Source organism: Pecten maximus, chromosome 14 (assembly GCF_902652985.1).
Source record: "Pecten maximus chromosome 14, xPecMax1.1, whole genome shotgun sequence".
In the NCBI taxonomy this organism is placed as follows: domain Eukaryota; kingdom Metazoa; phylum Mollusca; class Bivalvia; order Pectinida; family Pectinidae; genus Pecten; species Pecten maximus.
This window is the reverse complement of record NC_047028.1, coordinates 16,407,701-16,426,057: the sequence shown is the minus strand read 5'-3', so window position 1 is coordinate 16,426,057 and position 18,357 is coordinate 16,407,701. Positions and strand designations below refer to the sequence as shown.

General features: G+C 34.8%; 1 protein-coding gene across 1 annotated transcript; it reads right to left on the bottom strand.

Moving 5' to 3' along the window:
• Positions 1–3,892: 3,892 nt before the first annotated feature.
• Positions 3,893–17,991, bottom strand: LOC117341647 (hemicentin-1-like). Its single transcript, XM_033903510.1, has 5 exons — positions 17,842–17,991; positions 16,740–16,925; positions 16,145–16,444; positions 9,074–9,382; positions 3,893–5,952 (listed from the first exon to the last, which is right to left on the bottom strand). Exons 3-5 carry the CDS (start codon positions 16,425–16,427, stop codon positions 5,609–5,611), a joined length of 936 nt encoding a protein of 311 aa, XP_033759401.1. The 5' UTR covers positions 16,428–16,444; positions 16,740–16,925; positions 17,842–17,991; the 3' UTR covers positions 3,893–5,608.
• Positions 17,992–18,357: the final 366 nt, after the last annotated feature.

Below are 18,357 nucleotides of genomic sequence, written 5' to 3'. Positions count from 1 at the left end.
AGTTCTCTCATAATTAATTTCCCGTGAAGGAGTGTTGTATCGCCATTACTGGAGACAAACACTCACGTGGATCGTTACATTCATTTGAAAATTTCTCACAATATTGCCCTATATTACTGTGTATGTTAATGATATATCATTCTTCATACTGTGGAAGTCACGTGATCACGTGATATATACATTTCTAGCTTTTGGCTTAATTTTTTGGTTTGTTTAATATTGAATCGCCATTTAGTATTCAAGAAAATACACGTCACTTAAATGTCAAGGTGAAGTTAAAGATTTTAAAGCTAAACAAAGATGCAAAAACGTTTGTATTTCTAAAAGTTATTGTTTCGCCTGCGTTTATTTATTTGTTTATTTATTTATGGGTTTTACGTCCGCTATTACGGCCTTTCAGCTGACGAGAACAGATAGGAAATTGAGTAGAGTGGGTACAGTATGGAGTGAAAGGAGAGAGTGGGAAAGAAGAGAAGAGAGTCGGTTGGAGAACTTATGGGTAATTTTTGAGACGACTCCCAGAGTCCGAATGAGTCCTAACCTGGCACTATTTAGTAGCATTTACGCCTACCCTATCGAAGATGAGTGGAGAAGAGAGAGGACCCTACCCTATATATAAATTTGGTTTATCGAAGTTTTAACGTCCGACTAATTAATACCTATTATTTCGCCTGCGAAGCACGGCGGACATTTAAGGTCACTTTGTCCGTAGATAAAGTTTCGCTACCACATGTTACATCAATATGTAACTTGATACATGACTTTTTTATGATTGAGTTTGAGTTTAGTCCTCGTGTCTGATTCCATTTATTGCTGCAGTTATGTGACACTTGTGTATCACTAGTCATGATACAATCCACATATCACTTCAGGTCTTATACGACGTTAACCTCCATAAACTAATAGAAAGTAGGATGCTTTTCATATAATGACCATGGAAATGTTCAAAATGACACCCTTTCAAATAGGTGGGCGTATTCCTAGGTTTATTTTTATTTCACTCTGAATAGAACTTTGATGCCACCTGGTCGACGTCTATATTTTTGTAGTCGGGAGTGCGATGTCATAGATACAAAATCTTACCCATTCAGCCATGTTTCCATGCAATCATACCATGTTTGTGGTCTATATCCCACGACAGACAGACTCTGTTTTGAAATGAAGAGATAGAAAAATAGAAATAGAAAAATACAGAAAATGTAAGTTCGTCAATCGTATATCACAAAAGGCTGTTTTGTTGTTTAATTGATTGCAAAAAGTTTGTTTGACCTTGCTGATAGACGGACATTGAAAAAAACGTTTAAGATGATAAAACTTCAGTCAGCGTAGACAGACAGTACCTTTCCAATCAGCTAATCAAAATCGATCATACATGCTGTAAAACAGCTTGACAACAAATCATGCGTTTCTCTGAGTTTGACACTTGCTGTAAGCGGTGTAGTTTACAATTCAGTTTATATCGACATGCAATTAATATAAACTAATGTTATACTGTCAAAATGAGCTGTTTGTAAAGGCTAGGAAAACGTAAGTATTATATCAGATGATAAATTTACATATAAAACGGCGAATGTAAACCTCAGTAAAAGCATGTGATTCAGTTGACCAAGCCCCCAGATATCCTATATCCATATATAGCTGTTCACGTCCTGTCGTGGTTATATGACGACTGTGCAGAGCCTGGCCGTGGTGATATATTGATTATTAAAAAAACTATAGATAATAAACGTTTTACCTTCGGAACTGTTTGACATTACACAAGTAGAGGGTGTCCCGAGAGTACTCCATGCCCTTGATGACTTCATATCATGAAAGTACCAACACGTGCAATTAGAGAATTTATTGCATTATTAGCTCACCTGAGCTTGTGTCATGGCAGAGTATTCGTCGTCCATCCACCTTTCCAACAAAAATCTGCAGGTCATGGATAACTAAATGAGTTTTGACCAAATTTACTTATAGGAAGCATCCTTGTAGGAAGTGGGTACAATTTTTGCAAAAGTCTCTTCCCGGGAGGCGGGCCCAATAGGTAAAATAGGGGTAATTCCTTGAAATCGCCACTAGTTAGGAACGAGTAACTGGATTGTGATCAAACTTTGTCATGAATATCCCTTTGGGAAGGGGAACAAATTTTGCATAAGTGGAGACTCTGGCCTCCGTAAGGAATAACAATAGGGGAAAATAAAAATAAGTCCTTTAAACGGCTACCTATCCTAAACATCCTTTGCTTAGGAACCAGATTCATATATATATAGTAGGTCTGGTCCTACAGGGGTCTGTCCGGAAATATAACAAATGATCTAAACTCATTTGGTTATTGCCTGATCCGAAGTATTCTTGGGTGAACGTTTACCAGTTTTGCATAAATGATGAGTCTGGCGCCCAGAGATCTGAGGTGGGGGCCCAAAAGGGGGTATATATATATAGCAAATTATTTTAATATTTCTTCTGTCAGAATGAAATGATTTGATTTCTATTTGGTTTGAAGTATCCTTAGATAAAGGGGAACTAATTTTGTATAAACTGTATGCCTATCCGTCAAGGGCCTGAAAGGTGGGGCCCAATATGGGAATTATAGCCAATTCTTTGAAATCCTTCTTGTTCTATAGAAATATATCTAGTTCTACCATAATCACTGCAATACCCATGTGGGCTGTACATGCCCTATTGGCCTCTTGTACTGATAGGTCTTGGGGAATATAACATCTCTAATAAAAATCTCCGATCGATTTAATTATGTTTTGCGAAGTCATAATTAAAAAAGAAATCTATAGCAGGTTGAAAGATGAATAATTATTTTATTGATTCTCTCCTCGTGCAAGTATGATACATTATATGTAATGGAACAAAAAGTCAATATAATGACAACAATATCGTGATAAAACAAAGGGATGGTTGATCGAGTGGCATAGCAAAATGTGCTATAACGTTACGGATATCGTCCTAACATTACAGCAACAGGCCTGGATTTAATTACAAATGTTTGTGATCACGGCCTACCCGACCACATGGGGTTTCCTCCGTTATTCAGATTTCTCCTCACAGGAAGACCTATCACGCACTTATAATCTTACCAGTGTTTACAATATATAAAAAATTGTAATATTTCGACATTGTTGTAACTTAGATAAGGTTATTTATGTTTATTTATTTATTTATTTATCGTTTATTATTCTTTTCACTTGTTTATTTGCATGAACAGTCTCAAATCAGTTTCTGGCCTCCTCCAAGTTATGGAAGTTGTATCTCGCTTATTGATTAATTTTAATTTTGACACGGTTCAGATTTTACAGACATATTTAACGTTCTTTTGATATGCGATATTGAAAATTATGAAATTTGTTGAAATATGGGTCTCTTACACCTCCCCATCCATATTTTGACATTTCTTTTGATCTATTTCGAATCATTTTACTCACCTCGTTAGTTATCGTTAGCAGGTGGTATTATGGCTATATGGCAGTCTTTAATTTAAAATTATATGCTGAAACATATCTAATAGACCATAATGCAATAATTCGGTATATGTTTTGATGGAACATAATGAAATAACATGATAACTGAACTGTTGTTATAGAACATAATGAAATAATTTGGTAACTGAGTTGTTTTGATTGAAAACATAATTTAAACGTTTGGTAACTGGACTCTTTTGATGCAACATAATTTGGTAAATGAACTGTTTAAATGGAATACAATGAAATAATTTGGTAACTGAACGTTTTTGTGGAGGAACGTAATGAAATAATTTGGTTACTGTTTTGAAAAAACACAATGAAATAATTTGGTGACTGAATGCTTTTGATGGAACAAAATGTAAAAGTTTGGTAACTGAATTGTTTTGATGGAACAAAATAAAATAATATGGTAACTGAACTGTTTTAATGGAACATAATGAAATTAATTTGGTAACTGAACTCTTTTGATACAATGTAATGAAACAATCTGGTAACTGAACGGTTTTGATGGAATTTAATATAAAAGTTTGGTAACGGAACTGTTTTGATGGAACGTTATGTAATAATTTAGTAACGGAACTGTTTTTGGGACATAATGTAAAAGTTCGATAACATTTTGCTGGGACATAATGTAATGCATGTAGTTTGATAACTGAAGTTTAATATTTGATATTTTGATATGACACAGCTTTTCAAGCAAACAGTATATTGTAGGCCAATGGTGTCAGGCCGAATATTATTCAATAAATACCATAACATCTAGAGCCTTCTCAACTAGAATTTGTAGAATATCATTTGATCGGTGTAATATCGATGTTCAAATGGTGATGCCGTGATAGCAGCAAGGATGGTGGTATTTCCATTGGAACTAGAGGACTCATTTTCGTATTCTATATACTTGACAAAAAGAAATGCATAATTATGTTCTGCAATTAATATCTTATGATCGTTTGAAGTTTGATGTCAACATCAATGACCAAGTCTTCTATTTACAATACTGTAAAAAGAAAGACCATTTGAATTCACTTATGTTGTCAGTAGTCACTCTGAGAGGGATAACCTAACATAGAAAAATAACACTTGGGAGACATGTCTTGGTTATATGAATGTCATACTAGAGGCTAGACATCGCCTGCCAACAGAAAATCAAATGACCTCATCTTGTCGTACAGTGGTCGTTATGCACAGGTTAACCTCCTGGGAAGATCAGAAACTAAGAAGCAAGAAACAGAATATAGAAATGATTAGTTGTATACATTGCCAACCAAACTGCTGTGCGACAGTGGCTATGACCGTGCATTAACACCGTAATTGCTCTTTCTCATTGATTTTTTTTGTGCAGCATGGCATCTAATATATCTATAATCCAAAATCAGATCTAGATTAAACGGTTTCCGTGATTAGAACTTTAGAGGCCGGTAAAGTCAGACAATGACTTCGCAAGGCTTCGTTGAATAAGTGTAGGTTATCGAGAAAGGGGAGTATCTATGCTTCATCACCTGATCAAATGTTTCCATTTTTTTATTTACAGACGAAGATGTTCAGCAGGAGCAATTTATCTTACCTTTTTTGTCGAGTATATATCAACACTTTCATTACAGGAACACAACCAAAACAAATTACATCCATGGTTAAGAACGTAATTGGATGACCGTCGTATAGAACTCTTTGTCCCGTCCGGTATTTCGTAAGACAGTCGTCAGAAACAATATTCAATTACATGTAGGCTGTCCAATTAATGCCGATTTTGAAAAAAGAAAACTTCAAATGTTGCAAATACATATATATACATGAAGAAAAGTACTTGGGAAGTCATTTATTTCATCGTATGAAAGGTTTCCGAGTTAAGAAATCAGTTGGAAAACATTACTGTACCATAATTGTTGTTTTAAATTCTGTTCAATGTCTAAGTATAAGTATATCAAATTAATAAAACTTGACGCGATTTTGTTTTTAAAGCTTCAACTTGGAAATTTGTGTCATACGTCTCACATGAGGGATTAGAATTCAAGGCATTTTACTTTGATATTTTGTTATTTTTGTTTTGGAAAAACGAACTTATTCAATCGAACTTCAACGTGAGAGATCTTCTTGTGATCAGTACTTCTTGAGAACAAAATTATCAGGAAATTAAAGTGATAGGTATTAATTTAATCACTTTTTTCCCATATGATATTAATTAAAGTTTCTTTGCTCATCGCAAAGTTTTCATTGGCATCCTTTGCTACACACCAATACCATGCGGAATCAGAGGGCAAAGCGTCAGTGATGATAAGAGAATGGTCAGTGGAGTTTGACTGGTCAGTGGAGTTAGATTGGTCAGTGAAGTTGGACATCGCCAGATGGTTATATGACAAATCTACGTGTACCGGCATTCTTCCTTGTGCATACACCCACCATACGTCTACAGCATCGGGACTAACTGAGCAAGGTATGGTCACATTACTCCCATTCGTCGTTCTAACGTCAGATCCTGCTGTGACATCCGGCCCAACTGTAAACCAAAGGTACCTAATAAACAAATTATAATAGTGCGGCGTAAACAGACCTCCAATGTAAATGATCAAAATAACAGATTGTAGTGTATTGACAGATTAAGTCAGGCATACTTAAATAAATTCAGAGTAATTATAACGCAACGGCAAATAGTGTATCCCTTAATCTATACCTATATTAGAATTCATATCAATAGCTTATTTATCATACTAAACTTGTGGATTTTGTTTTTTAAAGTATTGTAGTGTTTTAGTTGTCAATGATAAATATTACATCATATTATGGTATTTTAGTAGTTTCTTTTTTTTCAGTTTAGAAATATTTTTATTCATCCTTTTGCATATTATGATTACATTAAATACATAGAAAAGCATCAATTATAGATACAGTTTTACAGCAAAACAATATCGTTTTTTTGTGAGGAGCATCAAGGGTGTCAGTGATAAGGCATATAACATTTTAGAAAATGTGTTCATGTATATATATATTGAACAATGTTTAATGGCAATACATATACAGTATTGAACAATTAAGATAAAGATGTACCATTGTTGAATTATATATAGCTTAAAGTATTAGTAGTTAATGATAAATATTACATCGCATTTTATTGTTTTAGTAGTTAATGATAAATATTACATTGTTTTATGTTTTTTTAACAGTTAATGATAATGTTACATCGTATTACAGTTAAGATAAATATTACATCGTATTATGTTTTTTAGTAGTTAATGATAAATATAACATTGTATCATGGTATTTTAGTAGTTATTGATATATATTACATTGTTTTATGTTTTTTAAAGAGGCTTACCCGCAGACGGACCGGTAAACGGCACATCTCCGATCACTAAATAAACTTCAGTACACGTTTCTATGTGACAAAATTAGAGGCTTTCCGACTTTATTTCTTGAAAACAATTACAGAATATGTATTTAAAAGACGTTTTAAAACTCAACCTGAGAGGGAAATGTACGGAATATAACGGCACATCTTCTTTGTAAATCGCCGCTGCCTTTGAAGTTATCACTGTGCGGCACTGTGCAAGTGCTTGTTTCTTTGATGTGTCAATCAAATTAGACTCCACTTTATAGCGGGGAGTTATTGCGGGTTGCGATTAAATAAATAATATTTAAAAAATGAGGTTTTAATATCACTTTTCAGCGTTTTATAAGGAAAATAAAATGAAAAACTCAACAATTCCAACAATCTGTCATGTGTAAAAAACCTTTTTCTATTAGCCAATTTTGCTGATCTCTCTGCGGGCAAGCCTCTTTAACAGTTAATGATAAATATTACATCGTATTACAGTTAATGATAAATATTACATCGCATTTCGTTGTTTTAGCAGTTAATCATAAATGTTACATCGCATTTTGTTGTTTTAGTAGTAAATGATAAATGTTACATCGTGTTATTTTGTTTCAATAATAAATAATAAATTTAGACAATGAATGCACCACCATGCATAGTATTAGCTATCTGACCAAGTAGACAAGAACCACCTCAATTATCTAATCGCTGTAGGTAAAATCATTATATATACAGCCGTTTACATGTAATTAGGCATAAAATCGAAGGCAGGCAAGGTAGATATTCAAGACTTTCGATTGTTTAGAGGAACAAGGACGTATCTCCAACATGGAGTGCTTAGAAATAAAGGGTCGTATCTCAAATTCATTTTTTTTTATTTTGATAAATTACAATTCCGACTGAGCTTTTCTTATAGAATATGTACTTTATATCAATGGAAATTGTCTAATTCCTTTAAATCACACAGTATTTTTAACAGAATTTGACCATTTCAATTGATACAATGTACAGATTCTATAAGAAAATCTCAATCGTAGTTGTAATGTATTAAAATCTAAAAATTGATAATTGAGATACGGCCCTTTAGTTCTAAGCACTACATGTTGGAGATACGTCCTTGTTCCTCTAAACAATATATTTCCAAGATTTTATTTTCAAACCAGTCACAAGAAAAGAGGTAATGCATACTACATAATATCAAGTTCCTTTTATTCTTCTTAAAAAAAATGGTATGCGTGTTCAAGACTAGTACTGTATTTTGATAGTAGTCTTGCAACTTACTGAACATGTAGGCAATCCAGTTTTTCTCACATGAAGACTGAATCGTCATATTAAAGGATAACAAACATTTTTTTTTTTTTTTTGCAAAATCGTCAATACAATGTTTTAGCCTGGTTTTGCAAGTAAGTGTTTGTGATAATACCATTTATCACACTGGATATTTTACCAGAATATTATTTTAAGCAAATATATTCACCATACCGAATCGAATCCCTACCTAAGATCTATAAACGCACAAAACAAATATTACTTATATTCAGAGACAAGTATAATGATACGAAAGGTCTGGCATTTTCCGTAAATTCCAAAGAATTATCATTTAGGGCGCAAATGGTACGTTCCTTGCAAAGTTGGTTTTGAGCTTTACTTCTGTTTACATACATAATGAATTTACTAGGAAATGTTAAGCGTTATTTCATCAGTGGTGAACGCAATGAAACTATATTTTTAAAAAGGGTAATGCATTTGTATTTACTGTGATGAGTAATTCAATCAATGCCTGATAATAGTACACTTCTTTCATAAAAAAAATCAGTATAAAACGTACATAAAGACTGGCATTAAAGGGATTGAATTATTGTTAGGAAAACACGTGCCTTAATGAGGAAATTGAGTAAGGACAAATCTAAACAGTAGATACTAGTCCATTGATGACTGATATAGACAACAACAAGAGAGACAAATGAATAAAGGACAATTATCAATTATGGGCCTTTGGTGAGGTCGTTATGGTATTACACCAACCTAGTAGAATCAAATATTAACCGAACCAAAGGTTCCTTTTTTTGGGTATGCAACTTTTGTTGTCAAAAACATTGAATTGAAAATTCAATATTGTGTATAATGTGAATAAGGAAAATCATGGCGAAGAACGCTCCCTCAGTGAAAGGAAAGATTATATCAGTAATCTATCTCCACCTCATGCGTGTTCTCCGTATTGGGCGTACAAGTGCAGAATAATAGACTAAATAGGTCATCGATATGATTGACAAAAATATCGGGGCCATGTGACTAATAGACTTACTTCCAATGATTCTCAAAGCTTGTACCCAGATAACATTTGACCCTTTGTCATTTTCCGCTACCAGAATATAGTGTCCGGAGGCCCAATAACTTGCATTGATAACAGTCAGAGAAGGTTCCACAAAGCTTGCACCTGAATAATTACGGTTGTCAATGGTCAAGCGGGGGAAGTATTGCTCAGTGTCCAGTGATTGGAATGTCCAAAATAAATCGGTAAGAGGCGGATCCGAAAACACCGAAACATGCAGGGTGGTATTCTCGTAGTTAGCGACATCATAACGCCGTGTTTCTATTCTCACAACGGGCCTTACTGTACAGGGAAAAGAACGGTATGTTAGATATCCAATACATAAATATATCTTTATTATTGCGAAACAAGTTATATAAACTTATAATATGAATGAAGGCAAAGCCTTGGAAGAGCACAGCTAATCTTATTGCCACTTGCAGACGTATATGTTTATGTAATATATGTAAAAAAAATCATTATATTAGCAGATTTATGAAAATCACAAGGTCATGATAAGTCATCAAAAGGCCTTATATAACAAGAATTATGCAGAATGATATGTCTCATCTTTCCCGCTTTGTCAATAACATCTTTCAATTTATGGATTAGTGTTCAAGTAATTAAATAATATCAGTAACCAAGTGTTCAGCATGATAGTAACAGTAACTTTACCAAGATTCAATTCAATGAGATAGGGTGAAAATTGAACTTTAATGAAAATTTTCAAAATTCAGTTTTGAGGCCAAAATATGTGAATCTGTAAAGACATTTGTGTTTCAATTAAATTAGTATTTCTTTTATAACACAGTTTAAAGTGAATCTTAACATAACTTCACAAAATTCACTGTCAGTATTTTTATTTTACCCAAAAATAGGTGAACATGGAAAAAAATTCCTCCAAATGATGGATAGGTGCATGTACAGTATAGGTGCATGTACAGTATAGGTGCATGTACAACAGTATGATTGTATCCGTACCCTCACCAGTTGCAATTCAATCTGACAGCATGCACCTCAATAACGCTGTCAAAAGTGGACTTTATACAAATATTGACGGCGCTGCTATTAAATAGTGATGGTTGTAAACTCGCTTTAATTTCATAAATTAATTGAACAAATTAAATAAGGCCAAAAAGTGTGATTTCTGTATATGACCCATCCCTATAGGGGTAACAGGACACCCTGTGGTAAAAAAACTCTAATATTTTGAAAAGTACCTTAAGTCTCTTTCATCCATGAAGGATGTTTGATTTCTTCATATCTGGAAGTTTAGAAGTTTCATCAATTTTTCAAATACAGTATGTGTGTGCATACTATTGTACAGATATCCCATTCTGATACTTTAATTCAAGTTTGTGTTATTTCCAATAGCAATATTCAATATAATTTCTGTTTTTGTATTTTCCCTAATTACTGCAGAGTAAACTAATAACCCGGGTCCCCTCACCTAAAAAATCAAAGTACTGAAAGTACTGAAGACACAGGGGTGCACATTTTTTTTTGCAGTCATGAGAGAGGTAGGCAGAGCTTATTCTGGGTGTTGTAAGATGTAGTAATGTAATTTGAAAAGTCGAGTACTCTACTTCACCCATATACTATTTTCGTGACCATGACAATGAAAATAATTGCACTTTTTCATGGATTCAAAATGGTTTTTTTTTTAATATAATAAAAGATGGTAGTTTGCTTATATTGAAAACAAGAAATGGCATTTACACCTCTAGCATAGTCGAAGGGACGTAACTCCATACTATATGGATTGTAAGGGTTGCACACATTTGTTAATATATATACACTCATAAGCAAACAATACTTATTGTGTTGATTACATATTTGCTATCATATATATATAATGAATATAATGATTATGTAATACAGTGGACCCTCGATAATCCGAACACCTTCGTTCCCAGTCCAAACCGTCCGGATTACGAGTTTTCCGGACTGCCGAATTTCGTGTACCAGGTCAAAAAAATTGTCGTGTAAGAGTTATCTCCCTTGATTATATACAATCCGTGACGTTTCATAAACACGTCTAATTGTCAGACTTTTTAACAATAAATATACTTATGTTTCTGATATGATTCTTGTTTTGTTTTGTAGAAAGTAAAAAATAAACTATGTTTTTAAAAGAACATGTAAAGTGAAAGTTGTTTTATTTATAGCGGGCATATGTGACCTACAAACAACTCACATGTGTCACGTCCCGGAGGTTCACAAACAAGTAGAAATTACAAACGTTAAATACCTTAAATAAAATACCCGGATTTTACAACTTACCCTCAGTTCATGTTTCTTTATGATTTTTACGTACCAGAAACCCCAAGCTATATATTTAAAAGTACGCGACACCAGCGAGAACTACCCAAGATGTCCGAAAATTATTAAACCCGTATTCACTTAACGTGAGTTTTCCGGACTATCGGCGTCCGGATTATCGCGGGTCCACTGTATATGTATCCACACAGTGTACTGGTGAATTAATCTACTGAATTTGTTGTTAGGCAATACCTTGGTACACTAATACCAAAATAATATACTAATAGTGCAAGCAGTAGATGGTTTATGCTACAAATTCCAACATTCTACACATATCTGCCAGAAACGGGTGATTTATTGTCTTTAATTTCTTTGGTTGCAACAAGCTGCAACTTGTAATTGCTATAAATGTCAAGCACAACTTTAACTTTAATAAAAAACAAAGTAACAGATCAGTCATATAGGCATTAGGACGTCGCCGAAAATAGCACAACGGAATACAGTGACACATGGAGATTAAATGCCCCGTCACAATATCAAATTTGACAAATTAAAATCCTTAGGAGGAGGGAGGACTTTCATGTCTTGCAGACTTATTTCTAATTTCCAAAAAATAAATCATTTCTATATATATGTGTCTATACAGGCATGAGAGAATAAGAAGATATCTCAATTTTGTCCACATCATACATACTGTACCTCTCAAAAAATAAAACTATTCATTAACAAAAGTGCAGTGTTTATGTTTTATAATTTTTGCTTCAATGGCTTCATGACATAATAACCAAAAGATCCGAGTGCAAGATCTTGGTACACACCATTAAATTATCTTTATTGGTCAAATGAAAGATCCTGTTAAGCACTGTTATAATAAGCTTAAGCTTAAGTTGTGTACTAGGCCCACTGTAGAACTTAGTTAAATTGGGCATTATGTATCAAAATTGATGTGGTTTGTCTGGTAATCTCTTCCAAGTTTCCAAACTTGGTATGTTTCATAACCATGACATAAAATCGTGTTTTCCTGAATTGCAGTTTGATTTGACAACATTAACTAGAGATATGGACCGAGGATAAGCCCTTTGTGGAACTTATTTAATTTAGGCATTATGTATCATATTGGTGTGGTTTGTTCGGAGGTCTCTTCCCACGATTTATAACTATCTTTTTTTCAAACTGGGTATGCTTAATTAAAATGTCATAAGTGGCGTTTATTTCATTTGACTATATTTTACTAGAGTTATGGCCCTTTGTGTGTTATATTAGCACTTGGTTAGAAAAAGCAAGAACCTTTTAGTTACAATTTTGTTGTGTGATAAGTATAAAGTTTACTTAATATTAATGCAACAATTGAAGAATAACTTGTAAACATTCATCATTTCCAATGATCTTAATGACAAGTACAAGTGTATGTTGTTCCATTCTGTCTGTACACGTTAAAGATCTATGAGAGTTACTTAATTTGATTGATAGGGTAGCGGTATCACCGTGGAGAAGGTTAATGGACTTGGAGGGCGCAGGACTTGCGCCCCCTTGTATTAGGTGGCGCGGCGACCAAATCGGAGGGAGCGCGAAGCTTGGATAGGGAAATGCTGGAATCATTTAGACAAAGGAAATCTTGTATAAAAAGGGAGCTGTTACAACTTTTAGGACATTTAAACTTTGCTAGCAAAGTCGTTATCCCAGGCAGAAGTTTTGTCTCCTACATCATTAAGTTGTCGACAACTGTCAAAGCTCTACATCATCATGTTAAAATGTTAAGGAATGTAGGGAGGACATCAATATGTGGAGTAAATGTCTTACCAATTGGAATGGGGTTAAGATTTTTTATGATCAACACATTACTACAAACGAGAGTATTGAACTGTAAACAGATGCATCTGGCACCATAGGATTTGGAGGTTATATGCAAGGACAGTGATTTACACAAGCATGACCAGCTGTGTTCGAAGAACACCTTGATAGCAAGGACGACTTTTCCATCGCATTCAAGGAACTTTACCCTATCTTGGTAGCAGCCATGATTTGGGGTCACAAATGGAAGGATTTACGCATTATGTTTATGTGCGATAATACTGCCACTGTAGCTATATTACGCAAGGGGAGGTCTAAGGCTACGAATATCATGACTTTAATGAGACGTTTGACTATGTGTGCGGCTATTAACATGAGGCAAAGTGAATGTGATCGCTGATTCCTTGTCTCGTTTACAGATGACTCGGTTCAGACAGCTTGTCCCGGAGGCCGACCTCCTGCCATGCAGAGTACCACAGGCTTCAGAAGTCATTTGGGACTAGGACCAGTCATGGAAGAACTTTTGGAGTCGGCCACGGCACCCAACACTAGACAAGCCTACATGACTGGATTCAATAAGTGCTTACAATTGCTATTGATGACGGGATTATCACCAGTGTCATAATGCCAGACATATGTGTCACAGAGGATGTGCTGGTGCATTTTGTGGCTTACTGTTACAGTAGTAATTTATCATATTCTACTATCAAACTGTACTTATGTGGAATACGATTTATGTGTCTAAAGATCAATATCCTGTATCCTAAGAACGAGAACTTGAGTCGCATGCATGCAGTATTGAGGTGTTAACGTGCGCGAGTTAAAGTAAGCAGGCCACGCTATCCTATTACTTTTAACATTCTAAAAGACGTGTGTGTGTACATGCGCAAGATTCCTCAGCATTTTGAAGATTTGATGTTAGAAACAGCATGTATTGTAGCTTTTTTTGGGGGGAATTCACAGTTAACAAACCATTTGACCATAACATTAACTTATGTTTTTGTGACATGGTTATAGCTGAAGAACATGTCTTTCTACATCTCAGGAGGTCAAAATTGGACCCTTTTAGAAAGGGTATTACTCTCAAATTATTCAAGAATAATAATCTTGTATGTCCGTATATTGCATGTTGTAAATATTTATCCGCCAGACGTTGTCAATACCCATCTCCTGAAGATCCATTGTTTGTCACTATTAACGGATTAGCTCTCACACGTTCATATTTCCTAGCCAAACTCAAACATTGTCCTGGAATATTTCAATATTAATTCGGACAATTACACTGTACAATGGACATTCTTTCCGCATTTGAGCGGCTACATCAGCAGCTACAGCACATGTGGAGGACCATCTTATTAAAATATTAGGGAGGTGGTCTTCAGATACGTTTTGTAGATATATCAGAACTCCACAATCTGCCATCAGAGATGCTCAGAAAACCATGACATATGTGTAGGGGAATATATATGGTGTTTACGTGCAGCAGTGGTTCTGCAGTTGGGTAGACATACAAATATATGGTACTAGGATTAGTTGTAAGATTCGGATATTGGTACACATGATATTTTGCCGGAGCATATATTCATACGTAGTTAAGTTTACTGTAATACATAATCATTACGTCTTTAAGCTATTGAGTCAACTGTAGGTCTTGTAGGTTTGTTCATCAAGAATACTATTGCTATTATATACTTTATGTACAGATATATATGGTTTTATATCATTTTACAAATTTTGGGGCACTCAGATATATTACATATATCCTCGTTTGGGGTTGTTTTTTCATGCAGAAATTATAGGGTAGATTATAAATACAATTTCTCACATCAATTACCCCTAAACTTGTAAATTATCTTATTATATCACATTTGGCAACAATTTTGTACATCATAGTTTATTCTTTTTTGACTAGCACTACCCAATATTTTACTGGAGCAATGTAGCCACAGCCAGTCAGGATCAAGGGTAGTGCATTAGGTCACACCGTATAAATACCCAACACTGCACTGGAGCAATGTTACCAAAGAGTTACAGCCAGTATCTATAGTCTCTGGGTCAGTATACGTAGTCAATAGTTTACCCAACACTTTACTGGAGCAATGTAAACAAGAGTTACAGCCAGTATTTATAGTCTCTGGGTTAAAAAATACATCCCATTATACATTTCATCTACCAGTTCGGCTTTGCAAGAATTCCTTGCACTGTGTTACTTCTATACGTGAGCAGAACAATCGCTCAAATATTTGTAGCAATCAGGACATTGTCCCTACAGTTACAAACCAACGTGCCAACTGAGTCGATGAATAGTATAATGGTTTATGTAGCTGAGTTGCCCCAAAATATGCCAATATATGTATATAGATATGTTATTTTGTATGTATACATGTACTTGTATGATGTAGATTTTTTTTTTTAAATATTGTGGAAGTAGTTTGATATGCAGTTGTGTATTGATTAAATGTTGTATATAACATACCGTATGTGTTATTTGTTCAATTTAAAAAAAGTTTTATAATTGACTTTAATTCGCGTTAATGTCTGTTATGATAAAACAACTTTAGTTTAAGTATAAACTATATGATATAATGTATATATAAAATTGGCCCAAAAATCATATCTTATTATGCGTTATTTTTAACCATTGGCCGGTCGTCACGTTGGTTCTTTATTTCTCCGCTCCGCTCACAAAGCTCTGTACAGCGTACGCAAGAAATGTAACTGAAAAGGGTAGTTGTCCATGTCCTGAAGAGGTCGCTGCAGTCAAAATCGTCTAAATGATTGATGCAAAGTTTTAATATGAAGCAGGATGTAAAGCGTTTGCGTAGCATTGGTCAATATTGCGCCAAATTGACGTCATGATATTGTAATTCGATCTACCATTCTGTGATTACCCCTGCGAATAAAGAGTAAATAAAAGGCAGCAATGATAAATGTATGGTGTTGTTAATAAGTATGACAAATGCCATCAAACTATTTTAGCGCAAAGGTATTCGCTTAGATAGGTTTACTCACATCCCCTGACGACTAAATCGGTCTCACCAAAGCCGCCGCCTTCCTCATTCTGGGCATAGCATACGTAATGGCCTGTGTCATTCGTATTAGTCGTTAAAATCGTCAATGATGGCAAGTTCACATTAGCCCCAGAATGCCTCGGACCTTCAATATCCACGTATTGTGGTTCTTCGCCCTCTCTCTGGAATATCCATACTACCATGAAAGGATCAGGTACAGCAGTTACGGAACACTCCATTTTGATAGAATGTCTAGTGATTGTTATGTACCGCGTTTTCCCCATAGTTACCCGTGGTTTAACTGAAATCAGATATTAAAAAAACAGAGAATACCTACATTGTACATAAAAAGGAAACGTAACTCTAAAACAAAATTGATCAGATGAGACCAAAAATAAGAGAGAATACCAACATGATATCGAAAAAATAATTCTAACTCAAAATTGATAAAACGGGGTCAAAATCAACAGAAAATACCGACATAATGATAAAGCCATGAATCTACTTAAACTACCTCGCAGCCAATGAGAACTGTGTAGGTCCAGAAAATAGCAGCCAATCAATGAAAATGAAATCGGACACAAACAGTTACTTACATCTACAAGCGCTGAATGTACATTCCTCTATAATTTCCAGGTGTGAATTTCCAATACACGCCAAACCTTCAGGGTCAGGTACAGGATTGGTACAGGTGCGATTTGCCGTATGTGTCTTCAATCCAGTCCCACACGTTACCGAACATTCTCCCAACGTCCAGATATAATCAGACCAGCCGCCGTTAACTGTTTTTATAAACGACATAAGGAAAACAAGAACAAATTGGGTATAAAAGATTGGAGAGAAAGTGAGAATGATGGGCAATAATAGTTAACGAGGTAATTACCATCCCGCGACCCATGACGGGAAATTTTGAATAATTAAGAAAATAATACCCCTCCTCCCCCCTGCTTAATAAGCTGTCTGCTATTGGTACGACATACATACTTTTAGAATTAGGCATTTTTATAATGAAGATCCCCAATCTTTTTAATACATCATAAAAGCACAATAACAATTAATGTATCTGTTACAATTTGGCACATATTGATATAGGTTAAAAGAGAATCGACGTTTAAGGTTTGATAAAGTAGGTCAAACAAGCGCTCGCACTACCTTGCTATAGACACTTGTGACCATAATGACATGGTTACTTTGTGCAATATGACTGATCCACATGAGCTTTATTTGTTCTCCTGGAACATGCTTTTTATGTCTGTTTTGCCGAAATTAACAGGTAGCTTACAAATTAAATGTCAAAATCAAGACCCATGAATAGCCATGATACATATCAACAATTGGTCAAGTTATATCTGTTTAATTGCAACAGTATAGTGATTTTTTAATATTGGATAAATATCACTTGATTTACTATTACATGAACCTAATAAATGCTCATTGTCGACAAGATATACCATTGTGATGTTACTCGGCAAAAAACATAGTATTACAAATGTGTTTATTATAAGTTGCATGCAAAACACGAGTGTATAAATGTTATATATTTTTGTCATGATATCCGAAACGATAATGATATAAATTTTATCAATAAAATCTGCTGAAATAATTTGTTATTTAAACCCCAGTGACAGTTGAAAAGAACATTATACTCCAACCAATCAGATCACAGAATGTTCATGTGATGTGTAAAAGCATACGTACTGATACACTTGTAGGCCGGCGAAGACCATGTCCCATTGAGTTCGCATGTTCGATATGCCGTCCCAACCAAAGTGTCAACATCCTTGCAGTAAATCCTTGCGTAACCTGTGCCAGCGCCCCGGTGAATGATTGAATCACGCGTTATATCATCTGTTACATTTCCTTGGCACTCTGTAAAACTCGGGGAAACAAGCAATCTAAATAGCATTCTTTAGTTTGCAATAAGATGAATATTTTACTAAATGTTTTTAATGACACACAATTATACCCTGTTGACGATGATTCACTGCCGTTTTCGTGTACGATCAACCATCAAACTCGAGGGTTCCGATCCCAGCCTATCAAATGATAGATCAAATGTTAGATGGCATTAAGGCTAATCTCGTGATTTGAAATGATTGACCGGAAAAAGCCCTTTACAAAACCACGAAGACTTGTCTCAATAGGTCTAACTGATTCAGACGACAGCTGTCGCACCGGTGTAAAACAAGTGACGTAAGACAAGCAACCCTAAGA

Coding starts and splice junctions, on each gene's coding strand:
- LOC117341647 (XM_033903510.1), bottom strand. CDS start 16,427: ATGGGGAAAACGCGGTACATAACAATCACTAGACATTCTATCAAAATG. Junction 9,383..16,144: donor CGATTTAGTCGTCAGGGGAT/GTGAGTAAACCT, acceptor TTCCCTGTACAG/TAAGGCCCGTTGTGAGAATA. Junction 5,953..9,073: donor AGCTTTGAGAATCATTGGAA/GTAAGTCTATTA, acceptor TTTGGTTTACAG/TTGGGCCGGATGTCACAGCA.